Source organism: Alligator sinensis, unplaced genomic scaffold (genome assembly GCF_000455745.1).
Source record: "Alligator sinensis unplaced genomic scaffold, ASM45574v1 scaffold2062_1, whole genome shotgun sequence".
NCBI classification, from domain to species: Eukaryota; Metazoa; Chordata; order Crocodylia; family Alligatoridae; genus Alligator; species Alligator sinensis.
Genome location: NW_005843359.1, coordinates 168,442 through 187,262, shown reverse-complemented (window position 1 = coordinate 187,262; position 18,821 = coordinate 168,442). Strand labels below are relative to the sequence as shown.

Sequence of the window (18,821 nt, the reverse complement as noted above, 5' to 3'; positions counted from 1 at the left end):
CTCCTGCATCAAATGCACATGTAGACACACCTAGCAAAGGTCCAACTGCTCCAAACTCAACCTAGCCTTAAAGTGTGACTGCTCCAAACTCAACCAACATTTGAGCAGCCCAAAGTGAAATTTGCAACAAGGCGTTTCGACAGCTTTGCCCAGTCTTTGAATGGGATCCTGAGAACTACTTTCGGGTGGGCTGAATTTGTAGTTTGTGCTTAACGCTATATGCGAGATAAATCTGGGCCAAAGCCAGAGTTGAGCCATGACTTGCCCTGGGCTGGGGTGGCTCATGTGGTGAGGGAGGGGGCATGCAGCTGAGGAGACTGTTATTTATATCTACTGGAAGAGATACTACTGTCCTTAGTGTCTCCCAAAATAAAGAAGGGGGAAAGGTGGAAGTCCAGCAAAGAACACGTTCGAATACTCGGGGATACTCTATCTTAGTGTCCCGAATTTAAGCACAGACATACTTTAGGATCTGAACTAGTGGATTCAACACATTTATATATCCCAGGAAACTTGTCTTTTATTGTATAACATAGTTAAAACAATAGAGAGAACAGAAAAGACCATTAGGTAAAGCCATCACCTATTTACAAGATCTTAAAAACAGCACTTCATAAAGAGAAGGGACTTGTTATTTTATTATTCCTCTAAAACATCCTTGTGTGTGGTAATTTCTTGTTTGCTTATTACCACACATTCCAAATGTAATTTGCAACATACAAAAACATTAGTATTATCCAATGAAACATTTTAAAAGATGCTAGTTTAAGTTCAAATCTAAAGGAAAGAACTAAATAGGATTTTCACCTGTAACTCCTCAGTAATATATAAGGCCCTTCCCCTCACTCCACTGTGTGGTGCTTCATTCCATTCTGATTATGGCTTTCCAGCTACTGTTCATGCCCTGTTAAACAGTTTTTAGTCTAATTAATTATCCTGGTGTTATGAAATCACAAAAGGATCCTGCTCTTCCAGGTACATGCAGACTCATTAACATCAAATTTAATGAATGGTCTCTCTTCTAAAAAAAAAAAAAAAAACTTGCTCAGAAGACATAAGAAATATACAGGTACAGAAATTAATCAGTTAAAGGTAATTTAAACAGGCTTTGCTAGTACTATCCAGATTTCAGTTATTTACCACAATGGTAAAAGAAAGTGATCTGGTTACTACCTTATGTACAAAAACATCACAAAATAAAGTATTTATTTGAAAATAGATGTTCACGTCATACTAAAATGTGGAAGTAGCTGCAAAAGGTTGTTATTAAGAGTCCTAATTCAATTCTTTTTGCTGAGAAAACAGTTCATTTAACTACTACAATGAGAATGCCTCAGGGAAGTGTGCTTCAAAAAAATCAAACATGAAAACTCTGTAATAAGAGATTGCTTAGAACAGTGGTTCTCAACATTTTTGGATTTGAGGCACCCTTTCATAGATTCAAGGCACCCTTTGGAAAAATTCCCGCATTTATTTTTCTCTTTTTTTTTTTTTTTTTTTTTTTTCTTTTTTTTTCTTTTTTTTTTTTTTACTGTGGAAAAATAGAGCAATTCTTCTGTTGCAAAGAACTCAGGAAGACCACAACAGGTCCAATATGTTTTCACAGCTAACGGTGCAAAATTGCATGACATGCCACAGCACCCTTAAAAGGATTCACATGGCACCCTTGGGAGTGCCTATGGGAGTGTTTGGATTCCAGCTATCAATCTGATTCATCAATCTGATAAGGGGCCAATTGCAAGACATGAACAAAAAAATGTTTGTAAAACCCTTTTCCCCCAAAGAGATTGGATCCAGAGCTTTGGTTTGGATCAAATGCTACATTTTTCTGGAAGTCTTATCACTGTTTATATAAATAATATTTTCATAAACTACTAACCTAAATATGAAACATTCCATACTTATTTTATGAACATCTTCATGTTGTATTATATAGAAACATTCCAGAATACTGGATGGGCTATAACTTAGTAACAATGTAAGACTATGGGCTTTTTGTATACTGCTGTCTATACTCAAAGAATACAAGAAACGGGTTCCCCCCCATTCAACATGGAAAGAAAAAAACAATTGTTTTCAAAAACATTCATTTGGATTTGAGTACCACCCCAGAGCCAATGGCTGCTGTGGCCCTAGTCAGAGCTGCAGCCTGCAGCAGGCCAGGGCCAAGGGAGACCAAGTAGTAGAGAATGGTTGGGGGAAAGAGAACTGTTCAGGAGACTGCATGTGGGAGAAACTCCAGAGCAAAACCATTAAAAAACTCTCTCTCCATGCACAGTGTGAATGCCAAGTTTTAAATATACAGCACACTCAGAGACATATAGGCACAGAAATACACAGAGAAGCAAAATACACCGTACAATGATAATAGCTACAGAGAGCATTCCCACTAAGCTGTGGCGTGCACAGTCACGCAGGCACGCCTGCCAACATAGCATGAGCACGCCTGCACGTGCCACACAGCTTAGTGGGAATGCTGGCTACAGAATACTCAAATTAATTCTGTTTATCATTTGTCAAAGATCATAGTACATAGCGCAAATAAGATAATGAACAACTCAAAGCGTGTACCTTAACACTTAATTCCTTTAAAGATTTAGATTTTCAGAGCAATGCACGTGCCTTGGAATTTGTAAATATGTCCATGAATTTGTGTTCTAATTAGTCTAAAAATTATTATAATTACATTTCAAGTGTTGTAGTTGTATATGAAAATGATAAGTTAAATGTTTAAATGACCATTAGCATCCATGACCAAACTGAATATTCAGAGAAAGGAAACAATACAATTATACTTCTGAAAGTCTGGCCCAAACTATTTTGTATTGCAAACTGATTCATTATTGTAATATCAGAATACTGATATAATTGTATCAGTAAATGGTTCCCAGTAACAATTAAGTGTGCCATTTGGATTTTATTGAGCATGGAACTCATCAAGCAAATGTTGACATCTAGTTATCTTGAGCTTCATATTAAAACTTTAACTTTTCATAACTACAAGCTTCTTAAAATAGAAGGGAAAACATCACATAATTATTTATTATCTTAAAAGAAACAAGATTAAAACTAGTCATTTCAATACAGAGCTTACAAAGGCAATAGTTATAACTTTAAAACTATAAATAAAAGACATATTACTGATTTGAAAATAAAAATCATTTTAAAAGGACAGGCAAAATTAACCCATAAGTATTCTAGGGGAGGGGGACAGGAGTAACATAATTTTTTATCATTAAAGTATATTTCAAGATAACAGTTTCTAAGTAAAATAAGCCTGTGGATCTCAACTGTGAAGAAAAGTAGAAAGAAAAAAGAAAATCAGCGCTCATCAAAACACACTCTACAGACTGTATAAATAGGCCCATAACTCAAAATGAGATGATATTTGCTGCTTTCTACTTTCAGTGCTAATGCAGTTTTTGGAAGCAGAGGAATCCCACTATAAAAATTTATTCACTAGACATCTAATGCTCGTAGCTATATTTCCAGAGCCAAAATAATTCAGGGATATATTTCTTTGTACTATCTGTGGACCAGCATGAAGGTTAGACTGATAAAGTAATATATATATATGCATATATATTACCTGTTCTTGCCTCTCCAGCCACTTGTCCACCATGGGATGACTGGCACTTAACGATGAGCGAGCATTGTCTCTCTGAAACTGGTTAGACCAGCTACTAGTATCCCGTGGTAGGCTTCTGTAGTTTTCATCTTTCTATTTCAAAAGAAACAAAAAAGTGTCTTATAAAAAACAACCAGTCCTTGCACATTAACAATGCAGCTGGTTTAAGATAATACAAAAGGAAAACCAAAAAAGGTGAAAGCAAGTTTGGCCAGATATGCCGAAGAGTAGCATGTACAATTCTATTGCCTTGAGTCTATTTCTTGCCATTTACTTGCAAAAGACTCAAGTCCCTATTTGAGCCAGTAAGAGCCAAGTAAAGCCTTTTGATGCTCTCTGTCTCCTGAACCACCTTGTTTCATAAATTCTTCCAAGCTTAAACCTCTACTGGACTGGCTCCATAGGAACAGGCTTCAAGAGGGTTTTGGGGATCTCAAACAATTTTTTTTCAACAAAGTAAATTAAATATAAGAGATTGAACCCAAAAAAATACAACAGCATGGTCAGTACTCATCTTAACATGTAATTATCTTGAGGTTGCTCTACAGCTCACATAATATGAGATTCAGTGTAATGATACTTTAGAAATGATACTAAGAAGATTTTATCCTGACACAGCATAAATATTTAAGCAATCTTAATAAAGGATTTGAACTAGATACAGGTGCTTGTCAATATACCCTGAATTCTTTTGACATGTGCCTGTGTATTGTATGTTAACCTTAAAAAGTAATTAAAGAAATAGCATTTTTAAATGTTATTCTTTAGATTGCCCATCTTAGTTTGGAGCGTGTATCCTTATCAATGTTTGGCTAAAAAAATAACAAACATGGGATCACTTGTAAAGCAGTTACCTGAGAAAAACTGTACTAGCAAGAAGTATACATTTATTTTCATTAAGATAGTCAAAAGTGGGTCTTGGGAGTTGCATTTTATTTTAATCAATTAGTTATGGTTCATTTGACTTCCCACCCCACCCCCACAACACATCACTACTTCTTCTTGATGCACGCTGCCCTATATCATATCATTGCTTCTCCTTTTAAAAGTCTTTACAACCAAACCTTAACATTTCAGATTATTCAAAGCCAGTAAGACACGGAGGCAGATCAGAAGTGTCATTAGTCTGGTAAAATCAATGAAGCTACAACAGTAGTAACTCCAGTAATTGAAATGATATGTCAAATTTTTGCAGAAATTTTAAAACGCAAATATAAAAATACTACATGGATCTTGCAAGGACAGAATAGTTCTCATTCTAATTTGGACCAGATGGGAAAGAGACTTTTTCTGATACATTTTTCCCCTCTATTTATGCTGTACATGCGTTCCCGGAGAATGGTGCATTAATCCAATTAGCAGGAAGCGAACCCACCTTACAATGTAACAAATAGGGATAGGTTCCCATGGCAGTGAGGGAGGGAGAGAGAGAGGGAAGGAGTGAGGCTAGGACTAGGGAAGGGATGGAAGGAGGGGTGCCGCTCCCAGGGCTGCACAAGGCAGCAAAGCAGAGGAAACAGTGGCACTCACCCCAGCCCCGACTCCAGTGGCCCTGGGAGCAGCTGGCGCCAGCTACCTGCAGCCGCTCGGCTGCACTGTGCTCCACCTGTCCCCACTCACCTATGCTCCTGGGCTGCGCCATGTCCTGATGCAGGCAGCTGGTGCTGGCCACTCCTGGGGCCACTGCAGCCGGGGCTGGGGTTTGTGGGGCCATGGCCCTTTCCCCTCTCCCCCCAAGACTCACCTGCTTGGGTGGGGGGAGCATCTATGCTGATCACATAAGAGCAAATTTATCTCACATATAACGAATTATGGGTCTAAATATGCTCATCACATAAGAGCGAATTCACATATAAAGAACCCGCATAAATCGAGGGAAACCTGTAGGTGTTCTTCCGAGGGATGGGGACTAGTATTTGGGTTTTAATGTAGCATTCTTAGTGACCCTTCACTGATGAAAACCTGAACAATGGAAAAATCTCTGGAAAATTCTGAATTTCTATGGAAAAAGCATGACTTTTTCACAACTCTTATAGCACACCTGTCTTCTTCAAAACATTAAAGCTCATTCCTTGGTCACAAACATAGTGTGTTAGCTTGACTTTTTTTACTCCATTATTTAATATTACCTGGGCCTAGCTTCAGCAGCAGGGCAGGCTTAATGGTCCATCATGCAAGACACACAGAAGAAAATGTAAAGTGCTTACTATGACATGCTATGAAATGAAACCTTCAATGCCTATGTGAAGACACATGGATTTCCAGGAAAACTCATCTTTTTCCATAACTAAATTAGCATTTTAATGCCTTAATCACTGACAAGTTCTTTACTAGAGATACTCTCAGCAATTGCAAACAGAGCTTCAGTATCAGGGAATTAGAGCTCATAATTCAAACAGTACAATCATCCTTATTATAAAATGTCTCTCTGAACCGCCATTCTAACAACATTTCCTACTAACCTGTTCTGCCTGTACTACAAATAAGTTAAAAGCTTCTAATTTATGAACAATCAAAAGAGATATGGGTATTTCAGTATCAGCTGAATACCAACCTGGCACAAGGTAATAGGCCCTAACACAGGGGTAGGCAATTATTTTGGGTGAGGGGCCGCTTAACAAGTTTTGCCAAGCTGTCCGGGGCTGCATAGGTAGCCCCACCTCTTGACAGTTACCCTGCCCACTAGTCACCAGAAGTCCTACCCTCTAAGCCCTGGCCTTTGCCACCAGAAGTCCTCCCTTCGCTGCCCTCCCCAATACTCCTTTTGGGAGGGGGAGTTGCCATCTTAGAACCAGAAGAAAAAAAAAAAAAAAATCAAATCGTACACTAGAAGTCAAACACCTACTGTATTTTAATTTTATCACAAAAAATATTTGTCATGACTTGTGATTGTGTACTGTATATAGAAGGGATTGCATATAGCAAGGGATGCACGTGCACCCCCTAGGCATCACCCCTGTGGAGCTACAAGCATGCAGCATGGAGCTCTGGTGATAGGGCAGGCTCCACTCCCTCCCCCCGAGTAGCGCTGGCCAGAGCCATGCCCCACTGGGCGCCTGCACTGGGCACAGGCACCCTGACCTCCCCACCTGCTGCTGCTGCCAGCAGTGAGGGCTGAACACCATGATAGGAGTTGGGGCGAGTCCCTATACCCCCCCACCCTCACCCTGCCCAGCTGAGATCCACACTGCCACTGTCCCTCCAGGTGCAGGCTCTACGCTGCGCTCCCACCAAACTGCAACTCTACGCCCCCTCACCAGCCCTACCACTTCCCTACAAGGTTCCAGCTGCAGCAGGAGCCCTGCCCAGAAGCCGCTGGCTGGGCAGAGCCCTTCCACCCATAAAGGTGGGAGTGAGGCCCAACAGAGTACGTTGGGGGCTGTAAACATGGGTAGAAGGGCTGGGCAGGATGCAATTCATTGTGAGGGGGTGGAGGTTCCGCAGGCTGGATGAAAGTGGCCAGTGGGATGGATTTGGCCCGCGGGCTGTATTTTGCCCACTCCTGCCCTAACAGTACTCTCTCCCCTATCTCCTCCACCTTCTAAACCTGAAAGGCAGCCAGTGAACTGTATACAACTCTGCTTAAAAAGTTTCTTCAGCACAGCCATAAAGGGCAGCAAGTGGCATGTAACAAATGAAGTGCTCCTGTTGCTTTTCTCATGCCATTTCCCTTCTTTTGGCAAAAGAAAGTGCAATGACCATGAGTCAAAAACAACAATTAAATTGTTTGAGGTGGCAGAAATGTATAAGGAAAAAAAATCACAATCTGGAGAAGGAAATAAAGAAATACAACTTGACAATGAAAAATCACAACTGGCCCCTGAGTTGTTGATTAGGTCTTGCCATCTGACAGACCATCAGCTGTTCTGAATTAGTAGATGTATATGCCTCTTATGCAATGAGATACATTGTGTGTTTCGATAATTGATAGATAATTCTGTTTTTTAATAATCAATATTTACACTGGTTTCAACACAGCCTTTTAAACAAAATTTCATCTATTTTATACAAAAAACCCTCCCTGAGTAGTCTCTATTAACCACGAACAAAAGCTCTTAAGTAACACTGAAAACAAACCGACCACAAACCCATATTTATTAAGGACTGCATTCCTGCTTCTGGATTCTGAACTTAGCTAGATGTTATCCAAGACAGAAGTATTTTTGCTTACAATTACATTTTAGTTGTAATATCTCAGTCCATTTAGTAAGAAGGTTAAGTGACATGACATCAGATATAAGCCATACCAGATTTCCTAGACAAAGGTACAGAGCCAAATTCCATCTTATATTTCATGCAGCCACACTAATGTCAGCGAGTCTCACGAGTATAAATCTATGCAGAAGTGATTAAAGGGATGTGTTCATTTTATTTACAGTCATCTTCTGTGAAAAACAAATTTTCAAAGAGCAAACAGCTATCAAATACTAATACTCCTACCATAAACCAGTTCTAGAAATTGCTTCTAACATTTTCCTACTGTCTGTTGCTACCACCTGCTTCACAAATGATAACAACAGTGACCAAACTAGGGGCTGAAAGCACCTGGCATTTTAGTCCCATATAACCTCGCTGTGAGCAAGAAATGCTAAGGAAATGGTGGCCCCCTTGAGTCCAGTCTACCGTAATGTTCCCGTTACTGCTACCACTAAATTATTAGTGACCACAGAGCAAAATTATAAGAAGATACAGATTTGTACATCGGGAATCACTTAACACATGAAAAATTAAACTTGTTACAAATATGGGCCAAATTCGCAAGCAAAGAATCTTTCTAATACTTGGTGTAATAATATTCAAAACAATCTGCAAAAAAGTATTAGCATGCCCACTCCCTAGGATGCATCCTACCTTACAGAGTTCAAAAACAGTGCATGCCACTTTAACTGCAATATCATAAAGTAAAAGATTTTAGCAAGGAAGCCACCAGGGTCATAAAGAGAACTCTCATTTCTTCTAGAGCTGCAGCTGTGAGCCCTCATGAGACTGCTACTGACACGGATCATCGGTTACAATTAAATGGACTAATTTAAAAAAAAATTTCCCCACACAGCTTTAGAGAACTGCGGACATGCAAAGTTCTATAATATTTGTAATGGGAATTGATCAGTATAATGCTAGACTTGTCAGATCACAATATTACAGCAACACTTAGCAGCAGCACTTTGCTGCATTTCAAATTTAAATGTGTATGCCAGCATCTTGGGTTTAGTTTACTATGGCTTCCCTGTTGAATTTTGTCCAAGTTGGGGGAAAAATGGTACAGTGATTTCACTGTACTTTCAATTATAGACGATTTGCACATACAACAAGCTGGTCAGTAGAGGAATATTCTATGAGCGGTTGATGAGCAGATGCATTAGTGCAACCTGTGTACAAGCAGTACTTTAATTACTAGTTGTCAGTGCATAAACTACCCAATAGTTTTAACCGGCAATTGTAACATTTTAGATGCATTAGCTATCCTAACCAAACCACAACTATTCTATACCCTGAAAAATGAGATTTCCATGTCTGCTACTGGGCGACTCTAGTCTCCGCATGCTAACTGTCAAACTTCTCAGAAGTCTGATGCAAAATCTGACAAAAGTATGCTTTCAATTTTTTTTTCTGTTATTGAGGGGCATAGGCATAGCTATAATGAAATGTATTATCATCTCAGATCAAATTATCTGTAAGGATTTTTTTGTCATCAAGTTGCAGAAGCTTAGCGATGTTCCCAGTTTAAACACTTTTGCAAGCCATTCACTCTCAGATGCTGATCTTCACCCAAGAGACTGTTTCAAGCAAAGATTTATGCTAGAATTTGTTATGCAAGCTTAGTGTTATATACTTTGTTTTGTGTACTTTTTAGAAAAGTGATTGCTTTCTTTTCATTTATCTTTCTCTCCCTCTTTTTTTTTTTTTCAAACTACTACAGTCAAAGTGCTTGGAAAGTAAATACAGAAACATTATTTGGCTATAGCAAAGGCAAGAGCTTTTAATTTAAAGAAAAGAAATGATGCTTACACAGAGCAGAGAAACACTGAGATTTACTTTTAGATGGACTAAAAGTTGAATTTTGAAAAATGTATTTCATATTGTTTATCTACAGCAGTAGGGACATCCATTTATAAAACTGACAGTTTATAAAAAGGAAATGTGCGTGTGTCATTTTATGGAACATAAAGGGGCCATAACACTGGACGGGGCAGGGAGGAGGAAATAGTGAATTCAAACTAAAGCAATGATGAAAACCACCCTAATGTGAATTCTCATTTGACAAAGGCCATTTCCTCATACAGCATAGGTGACAATTGGGCAGGAGGAAACTGGCACACCATTCAATTGTTGGCAAAATAAAACGTAAGTTTAAATGCATCTCTCACACACACACACACACTGATAAAATAATAGTAGTTTGCAATACTATAGTGCCTTCTCCAGGAATACCTTAAAGTAAACTATACACAAAGAAATAAGACTTACAATGCCCATAAGAAAATGGGAAATCTGAGTTCCAGTCCAAGACAACACAAAAAATCTCTAACAAGGCTGATGACTAGAGCCCATATCTCACGATTCTTAGTCTTCTGTTGTAATCATAAACAATCTGCCACCCATACTCACATTTAATATCTTGAAATCAGTTAGTTACAGGGTGCGTCTACATGAGAAACTAAATGCACAGAAAAGTAATTCTACTGCACATTAATGCGGCAGGCAAAAACTGTGTTAATGTGCAGTAGACTTAGTCTACTACACATTAGCGTCACAAAATAGCATGTGCCAGCGCTACTGCACAGTAGCACCAATTAGGGTGCGTTAAGTTAGTACTTGTTATTACAGGTACTAAACTTAGTGTCTCATAATTATGGTGGATTAATGAATATGTAGACGTGCCCATAGAAGACTAAATCAGCATAGAAATAACAGAAACAGGCCAAATTGTGGAAATGGCCTATGTGCAACATACAGGAAACACATTAAATTAGATTCAAGTGAACATTTCTTAATAATATGCTCACCCTTATACAATAAGTGCTTCATACAATGCTTGTTACTGGACATTAATAAATGTCATTTAACCACTGAACTGAACTGGAATTTTGTTATTTGGTATACTCCTTCATGAGAAGCCACAGAATAGACAAGTGCACTAAATTTGATCTCTCCCTCTCCCCCTTGTCTCCAAAAAGTTGTTCAAACGTGGTAAAAATGACAATTCAACAGTGTCCAAAAGACTATTTAGATGAGAATCATACCAAACATACACATTTATTTCATGAAGCATACACATTTATTTCAATGCAGGACAGAAGACTTCAGCTGAAAGCCATCTCAGGTCATTAGTTCTATTTACCAGATTTCAGGCATAACATTTTTCCATAAATATGCTTATTGGGTAGATGATTATAAAAATTATATAAATTCCACTTTATACCCTGCCATCTGAACAGATCATTAGCTGCTAGGATAAGCTTAACAGATTCTAAAAAATTAGTAATGACAAAGGTTGCAAACTGTGCAACTTTTAAACAGATGCAGAAGAAATAGGTTGTTGTGATGTAAATACAATGCATGCACTGGTTTTAATGACATTTGGGGGTCTAGAGAAGCAACATAATTCTATTTTTACTAGATATAAAAAAATCCTTAAGCAGGGATGAAAACAACTGGAGACCTCAAAATAACCTTCACTTCATGACTTCCTTACACCAAATAGATTCCAAAGGACATATTGAAATCCATTAAAACAGCTGATGACCTCTGAGATTCTCTCTTATAAAGAGGTTAAGTATGGAACTGTTCTCTTTATTCAGCATCTCTCCCTGAATTAGCATGCCAAATTTCAAGATTGTAGCTCAGTGGGAAACCAGACACTAATTTTGTCAGTCAGTGAGCAAGTGATTTGTAACAAGCATCTGTATATATCAAATGAGACGGAGACCATTACTTGGCAGTCTCTCTTCCCCTCTGGGTAGGTACAGTTTATTTTATCATTCTACAATGCAACTGAAAAGTCTGTCCATTTTAAGATAATTTTAGAGCATGACCTTGGAAGCTAAAAAAGGCAAGACAGATGATGGCCCTAAAGTATGTTTAACAAAGGCAACAGTACCAGTTGCACACTATGAAGACCTTGTTAATCTTTCAGTTAGGTCATCCTAAGAATGAGAAGAACAAAAGAAAAGGAAGAACAGGCTACAAAAGAAACAGAAGGAAAGAATTTTCCCAGCATAGGGTTCCCTCCTAAATGATGTGAAGCTGCTACCCAGGATCACAGGTTGTTTTCAGTTATTGATAAAATTATATCTTTGGTAGCAGAAGATGCTTATCTAATATTCTGACAAGGAACTGGGCGGGGAAGAGATCATTTGCATTTCCAATATATGAAAAGACAGACATGGAGAATAACCACTCACTGCTCACTTTTATTAGCAAAGTCTTTAGAAAATAACTGCCTCTACAGCTCTATGAATGAAGCTAATCAATTGTGCATAAAGATCATTAGATATCAGGCCATGAGAAGACTGCCACATTTAGAAGTCATTCCTATACTTAACTTCACTTGCCCCTTGTTGATAAATTTTCAAAGTTGTGCAATTCCATTTTGTATACTCCATGATAACTTTGAATGACAAGCCAGGCAAGACTAAATTTAAAACAAAAAAAGAGCAATAATATGGCACCTGTGATGAATGGAGGTTCTGCTGCAAAACTGGTGTTATAATCAGTGTGCAATGGGGTGATTTCAGTGCCAAACTGTATGGATTAAATTAAGAATAAACTAGCATCTGTGACGGTCCTTGATATGGCCATAAATTGCATCTGATTGGAGGGCCTGGTGGCAACGTGGTGGGACTACTCATGGTGAGGTAGCTCCTATAAAATAGCACAGTGTGGTATTTGCAACCTCCAGAGTAAGGTGAGTATAGGGCACCTCAAAACTCTAGCCCCCACTGCCTTGTGGATAATCCTTGGTTGGAGAAAGTCAAGGGACATCACCCTGACAGAAAATACACCTTCACTGAAGCACTAGGCAGTGAGCAGCAGTTCTCATCTGTTGCTCTCTGGCAGATGCGACAACCATCAAGGTACTGAACATCTGGACTCGGCCTGGCCTTTTTATTCTGCCTCAATGGCCTGAAGGGGGGGATGGTATGTCTCGGGTAGCCTCTACTCTTCCATACTCTTGCCTAGGTGTATGCATCAAAGGTCTTGTGTAATGGTTGAAGGACTCTGTACAAGTGGCTTCGTCAGACACCTGACTAGACCTGTTACACGTACACCATGATCCAGAGGATTGGCAGTTGCCTAGTGCAAAATCTGCGAGGCTGCCAATCAAGTTTATTCCAAAAAATCCCCTTTGTTTAAGAAGGGGAATAAATAAAAGTCATGATCATGGCATGTACATATGAAAGCCCAGTCTTCCCCAACTATCAAGGTTGGTACTTATTATTTCTCAGATTCTCAGGGCTGTGAAAAATTCTTCTTTCCAATTCTCTCCCTACTTAATCTCGCAATAAAATTTCAGTAGAAATAATGAAAAACAAACAAAATAGTAGTGGTGATGGACATACTGTAAGTATAATTCAGAAGTCAGGGTTTACTCCTGATTGTATGTTTCATAAAATGTAAACCAAGTTAAAACTGCTCATTTCTCAGTTGCATTTTTAAACAAAATGGATGTATGAACTATTTTTTTAAATTTCAAGAATATAGATCTGCTTCTGATGCACAATATATTTTGGAGGCAGCTTACTCTTTTCTTTATAGAATGTCACTTGCCAGAATGTTCCTTAGCCAAACTATAAAAAAATTGCCCTCAGAATTAGGCTTCATTTTCTACATTCATGTAGTTTCCTTCTCCAAAATGCTCTTGACATTTAGTAGGATAAATGTCAAAATAAGGAAATTTAGAGTATTTGGTACTAAGTCCTACATTCCTCTCACACGGCAACACTGGTGAAACTTTAGTGAGACCACTCATTTGAGCAATTAATTTCAGACCTTGGTTCACAGCTTTTCCTCAAATCAGAAGGCACATACAGATTCATTAAAAAGGCATCTCCCTCTCTTTTGGCTATATTTACAGAAAGCATAACATTACCATATTAGCTTCTTTATGGTGTCAGATACGTCCTCACAATTTGAATGGCTTGGTATATGTATTCACTATTTTCAAGTCCTTTTTCCATTGTGCAACATCTTACAATTCCCTGCCCCATATTTTTGTTTCTGTTCACTTTCTTTATTCTTTACATGTCATAGTAAGCATTGGACTGAGGTTTCACACAGACACGTGCTCACAGGAGCTGAAGATCTTAGGTCAAAAAAATTTAAGTAAGACAAGCCTGAGACAGAGTAATAATTATCAATGTTCTTTAGTAGGTTGGGAAGCAGAATTGGATGAATTAAACTAAGATGTTTCCTAGCACCAAATTGAGTGTCAGAAACAAGAGTAGAAAACTGGACTTCCTGTTTTGTGGCCCCATATTCAGTTCACCAAATATGTCCGTTTATTAGTTGGTCTTTACAAAGATATTCCCATCCATATCCTCTTCCTAACCAAATCCACAGTGACCTCTCCTTTGTTCACCTTAATATTGAACATGATTCTGATCTTAATTCTCATTCTGTATTTTTGTATAGTCTCCAATGCCCTGATCATTGATCGTTAGTCTTCCTGTGTAGAAAACAGCTCTCATGTTTAGAACACAATCACTTGAAATCTATCAAAACAAACAAATGGCTTTGCAACAAAAATTACTTAAAAGAGTAAAAATTATTTTGAAATAATATTTTTGTGAACATGCTAGACAAGCCAACATGGCAGAATATAAAACATGAAGTTCAAGAAAAGACTACACTTAAAGAGTGTTTTCAGTAAGGTCACATTCATCTAATTAACCACAAATATGCATGGTCAAAATACAAACCTATTCATCACCAACTGACCTGCATAAATGTACATAAAATAAGTTGTTTTTTTCTGGGACAGAAAAAAATTAAAACATCATATGAACATAGTGCTACACAAATACCTAAGCGAGACGTTATACTCCAACAGCAAACTGACACTATGGTCTTCAGTATACAGTAACTAGCTGAAAGGGTGGGAAATCAGCCAAAATTCAGTCCACTTTTTCAAGGCAGCAAGTTAACACTTCTAACCACAGAAAAAATGAATTGTTCAATAAATCAGACCTAGCTGCAGTATCAACAACATTAAGGTATTTTGTTATCAATCTTCTCCTTTTTAATCTATGCTTTTAAAAGAAGACTGAATCATACTCTGAAATTCTTGATTTTAAAGACAGATAATCAAGCAACAATGCAAATAGGTTGCTGTACTGATACCATAGGCATAATGATGTTAAACAGGAAATTAAACCTGTGAGCATGCCCAGTCTAAGTTAGCTATTTACCAGAAGTTGAGCAGGCTCAGACTGAACTGTGTCCATGCAGACAGCAGGTTCCACACCTATGCCATCTCAACAAAAAACATTGGTCCTTACAAAACGTTAATTACCAAAAATCTTTAAATCTGAGTATTCTGGACAACCTAAACTATAAATTAGGCTTTGAAGAGGGCAGATCAGTTCTTGCCTCTGCCATAGGAAGTATTTCAAGAGAACATATCAGTACATAAAAATAAATGTCCTAGCCCAAATCGCTAATGTATACATGTCCACATAGGAAATAAGCCTACCATATCTGATCCTTGTCAATAACTACAGAAGGTATAACTAGGGATGTGCAAGCAGCACCATTTCATTTCAACTTCTGTTTCAAAGGGACAGTGTTCGGTTTCGTTGTTTCGTTTCTAAAGTACTGTTCCGTTTCCTTTAGCTGAAAGCGATTTGCTGTTTCAACGTTTCACCCATAGGCTGTAATGGGGAATCCTGCAAATGCCTATAACTTTGGCATTTCTTGCCAGAATCAGATGAAAATTGCAGGGATGGTAGCCCCTTCTGAGGGCATGAAGTTTCAAGGAGATAGATTCAGGGGTTTCTGGGAAATTGAACCTCAAACTGTTCAAAGCAAAATTCGTATCACTTGCCGGCAGCGATAGCATGCTGTCATCCCGCATGCCACCGGGCCACCACCACGCCTCCAAAACCTCCCGCCGCCGCCGCAAACTGAAGCCCCCCCCACGTAAAGTTTAATTTGTGCAAGTTAAATGCACGTATGACATGACTGTACAGCATTCCTGACTTTCCAGGTGATAAAATACAGAATTCCTCCACAGAGATGGGGTTTTAATTTTTATTGCAAGAAAATAAAGCAATACTAGCTGCTTTGTCAGAAATCTCACACGCTATCCAAGAGGCAAATAACTCAAACAAACTCTTATTTTTATTTTATGTTTAGCCCTGTTTGGATTAATTTGGCCTCAACTATTTCATCACCATATAACACCTGACAGCAAAAAGCTCTCTCTCTGTGACGGAAGCATGTATGTGTATTTTTGATTTATAATATTTCTATCCAGCTAATATAAATATATTCATATTTCATCTCCAACAAGCCATTTCTATAGTTTTATAAATTTAACATTGGTAGATGTGTTTACTCTAATCCTCTGTCTCAAATGATAAATACCCTGGGGCTATCATAAAACCCCCTCCACCTTAATAAAGCTGGATAAAATAAAAATAATTATTTTTTTAATTGGCCTGTTTTCAGGGTTTTCTTGCTTCCCTCCCCCCAAGATTGGAACACTTTTCTAAAAATTAAATGACCCCAAAATTACCTCAACTAGCACCCTTGGGTACATTATTCATCCAGCACCCTTGGGTGCATCCCGTCCAGTCCTGCTAAATTGAAAGCATCTAGTTTATCTAAGTAATCCCTAATCTGTTTTGCCATTACTCTAAATTATTTGTCTCCTTCCACATTTCTTCTGCCAATTGAACTCTTTATCATAGCTACCCTATTTGTGAAAACTGAAGTAAAAAACGCATTAAATACTTCAGCCCTCTCTGCATCATCTGCTATCCACATGCTGTAAGAGTCCTATGATTTCTCTGGTCCTTCTATTACTCTTGACATACTTGTAGAATCCCTTTTTATTGCCTTTTATCTCCCTTTCCAGATGCGTTTCAAATAATGCCTTGGCCTTCCTAATTTTCTCCCAACTGCAATGCTCTTATACTGTGTCCTAGCTCTATGACCAAATTTCTACTTTTTATAAGATTCCTTTTTGAGTTTTAGCTTCTTATAGAGATCACTGTTTAGCCAGGCTGGCTTTTTGTTGCACTTCCCATTCTTCTGTTGCATTGTGATAGTTTGCTCCTGAGCCCTTAAGAAAGCCTGCTTAAAATACAGCCTGCTCTCCTGGACTCCTTTTCCCCTCAGACTTGCTTCCCAGTAATCCTGCCCACCAGGCCCTGGAGTTTGTTAAAATCTGCTTTTCTGATGTCCAGGAAGATCCTTATTCTGGTAACTCTCCTTTCTTCCTTTGAATACATTCACAGGTAGGCATTTAGGCTAGACAGACATGCAAACAGCCTGAATTGATTCAACCTTTACAGGTTAGCCTAACCTGGCTAGGCTGAACCGGTTTGGAAACCAATGAAATTAAGGGGGGGGGGGGGGGGTTTGACTCGTGGGGGGGGGGGGGGGGGGGGGTTTAGAGCAGCCCTCCCTTCCCTTCAACAGTACTGAGCTGAGGGAGCCGTGGTCAGGCCCAGGTAGGACGTTTTGATTAGGGAGGTCTGCTTGTACCATCCCAGGCTTTTCCCCACTGGCTGCTCAAGGGGTGGGAGCATTGCCAGACCACAGCTGTACTCTGTTGATACAGAGCTTATCAATCTCCCTACCTGCTTCTTTATACTGTTTGCAGCAAACTGACAGGCAAGCAAGCCAGCAGGGGGCAGATAACAGAGTTTATCACCCCATCAGCAAAACAATAGCCTGTCTCCATTAGGTCAAGCTCTTCTTAAACAGCTTTTTCCAAGGAGGGACATTATCAGACCTGTTGATTAGCTCCAAAAAGCCCTAAGTGATCACTGTTCTGTCTACCTGTCCCAGTGAAATTGGAGACACACACACAGACAAAGTAAATGGATTTTCAGGAACTAGAATAGGGTGGAGCAGAAATGGAGTAAGGTGCATAAGTCCAATTATAAATCCAATAATTGGAATAGAATCTGGCCCATAGTCCACACTATTCCATAAGACAATTCATTCACATAGATTCAGTTTCCATATGCATAAAGTGGGGCTAATATCTACTTAATCTACATGTGGTTAAAGACTTTTCCTGTGCATTATTTTGATTTCATAGTTTCATAGTTCTTAGGCTTGGAAAGGACCTAAACAGATCCTCAGGTCTGACCCCCTGCCCTGGGCAGGAACGAGTGCTGAGGTCATAACACCCCAGCCAAATATCTGTCCAGCCTCCTCTTGAAGACCTCCAAGGTAGGACAGAGCACCACCTCCCTTGGTAGTCTGTTCCAGAGCCTAGGAGCCCTAACTGTATAGCAGTGTCTCCTGATGTCCAGCCTGAATCTTCTCTCTAACAATTTGTGGCCATTATTTCTAGTAACTCCCGGTGATGCCTGGGAGAACAATGCCTCACCCAATTCCCCCTGGTCCCCCCTGGTGAGTTTGTAAACAGCCACCAGCTCCCCTCAGCCATCTCTCGTGGAGGCTGAATAGATTCAGGCCCCTCAGCCTCTCTTCATAGGGCCTGACCCACTGCCCCTTGACCATGCGAGTGGCCCTCCTCTGGAACCTCTCAATGCTAGCCACCTCCCTCTTGAAGTGCGGTGCCCAGAACTGGACACAGTACTCCAGCTGTGGCCTGACCAATGCTGCAAAGAAAGGAAGCATCACCTCCCTGAACATGTTTGTGATACCTCTGTAGATACACGACAAGGTGTGGTTAGCATTACTGACTGCTTCCTCACACTGACAGCTCATGTTCATTCTGGAGTCAACAATGACTCCAAGACCTCTTTCTGCCTATAGGTGTGTTGCTGGTTCCTTCTCCCTAGATGCAGTACCCTGCACTTGTCTGCATTGAATTCCATCCTATTCTCATCTGCCCACTCTGTAACCTGTCTAGATCTAGCTGGATTCTGTGCCTCCCCTCCAGCATTCCCACCTCACCCCACATCTTGGTGTCGTCAGCAAATTTGGACAGCGTGCTTTCCACATCCACATCTAGATCACTGATAAAGATGCTGAACAGTACAGGCCC

The 18,821-nt window shown here is 39.4% G+C and overlaps 1 protein-coding gene across 1 annotated transcript in view; it reads right to left on the bottom strand.

The window, feature by feature from the left end:
• Positions 1 to 345: 345 nt before the first annotated feature.
• The window catches only part of LOC102382704 (partitioning defective 3 homolog), an 81,168-nt gene continuing 62,692 nt past the window's right edge, over positions 346 to 18,821 (bottom strand). The window contains exons 4-5 of the mRNA XM_006038454.2: positions 3,590 to 3,721; positions 346 to 1,021 (exon numbers count right to left, since the gene is read on the bottom strand). Of these exons, the coding sequence (XP_006038516.1) occupies positions 932 to 1,021; positions 3,590 to 3,721 (222 nt within the window). The 3' untranslated portion in view covers positions 346 to 931. The remainder of the gene's footprint in view (positions 1,022 to 3,589; positions 3,722 to 18,821) is intronic.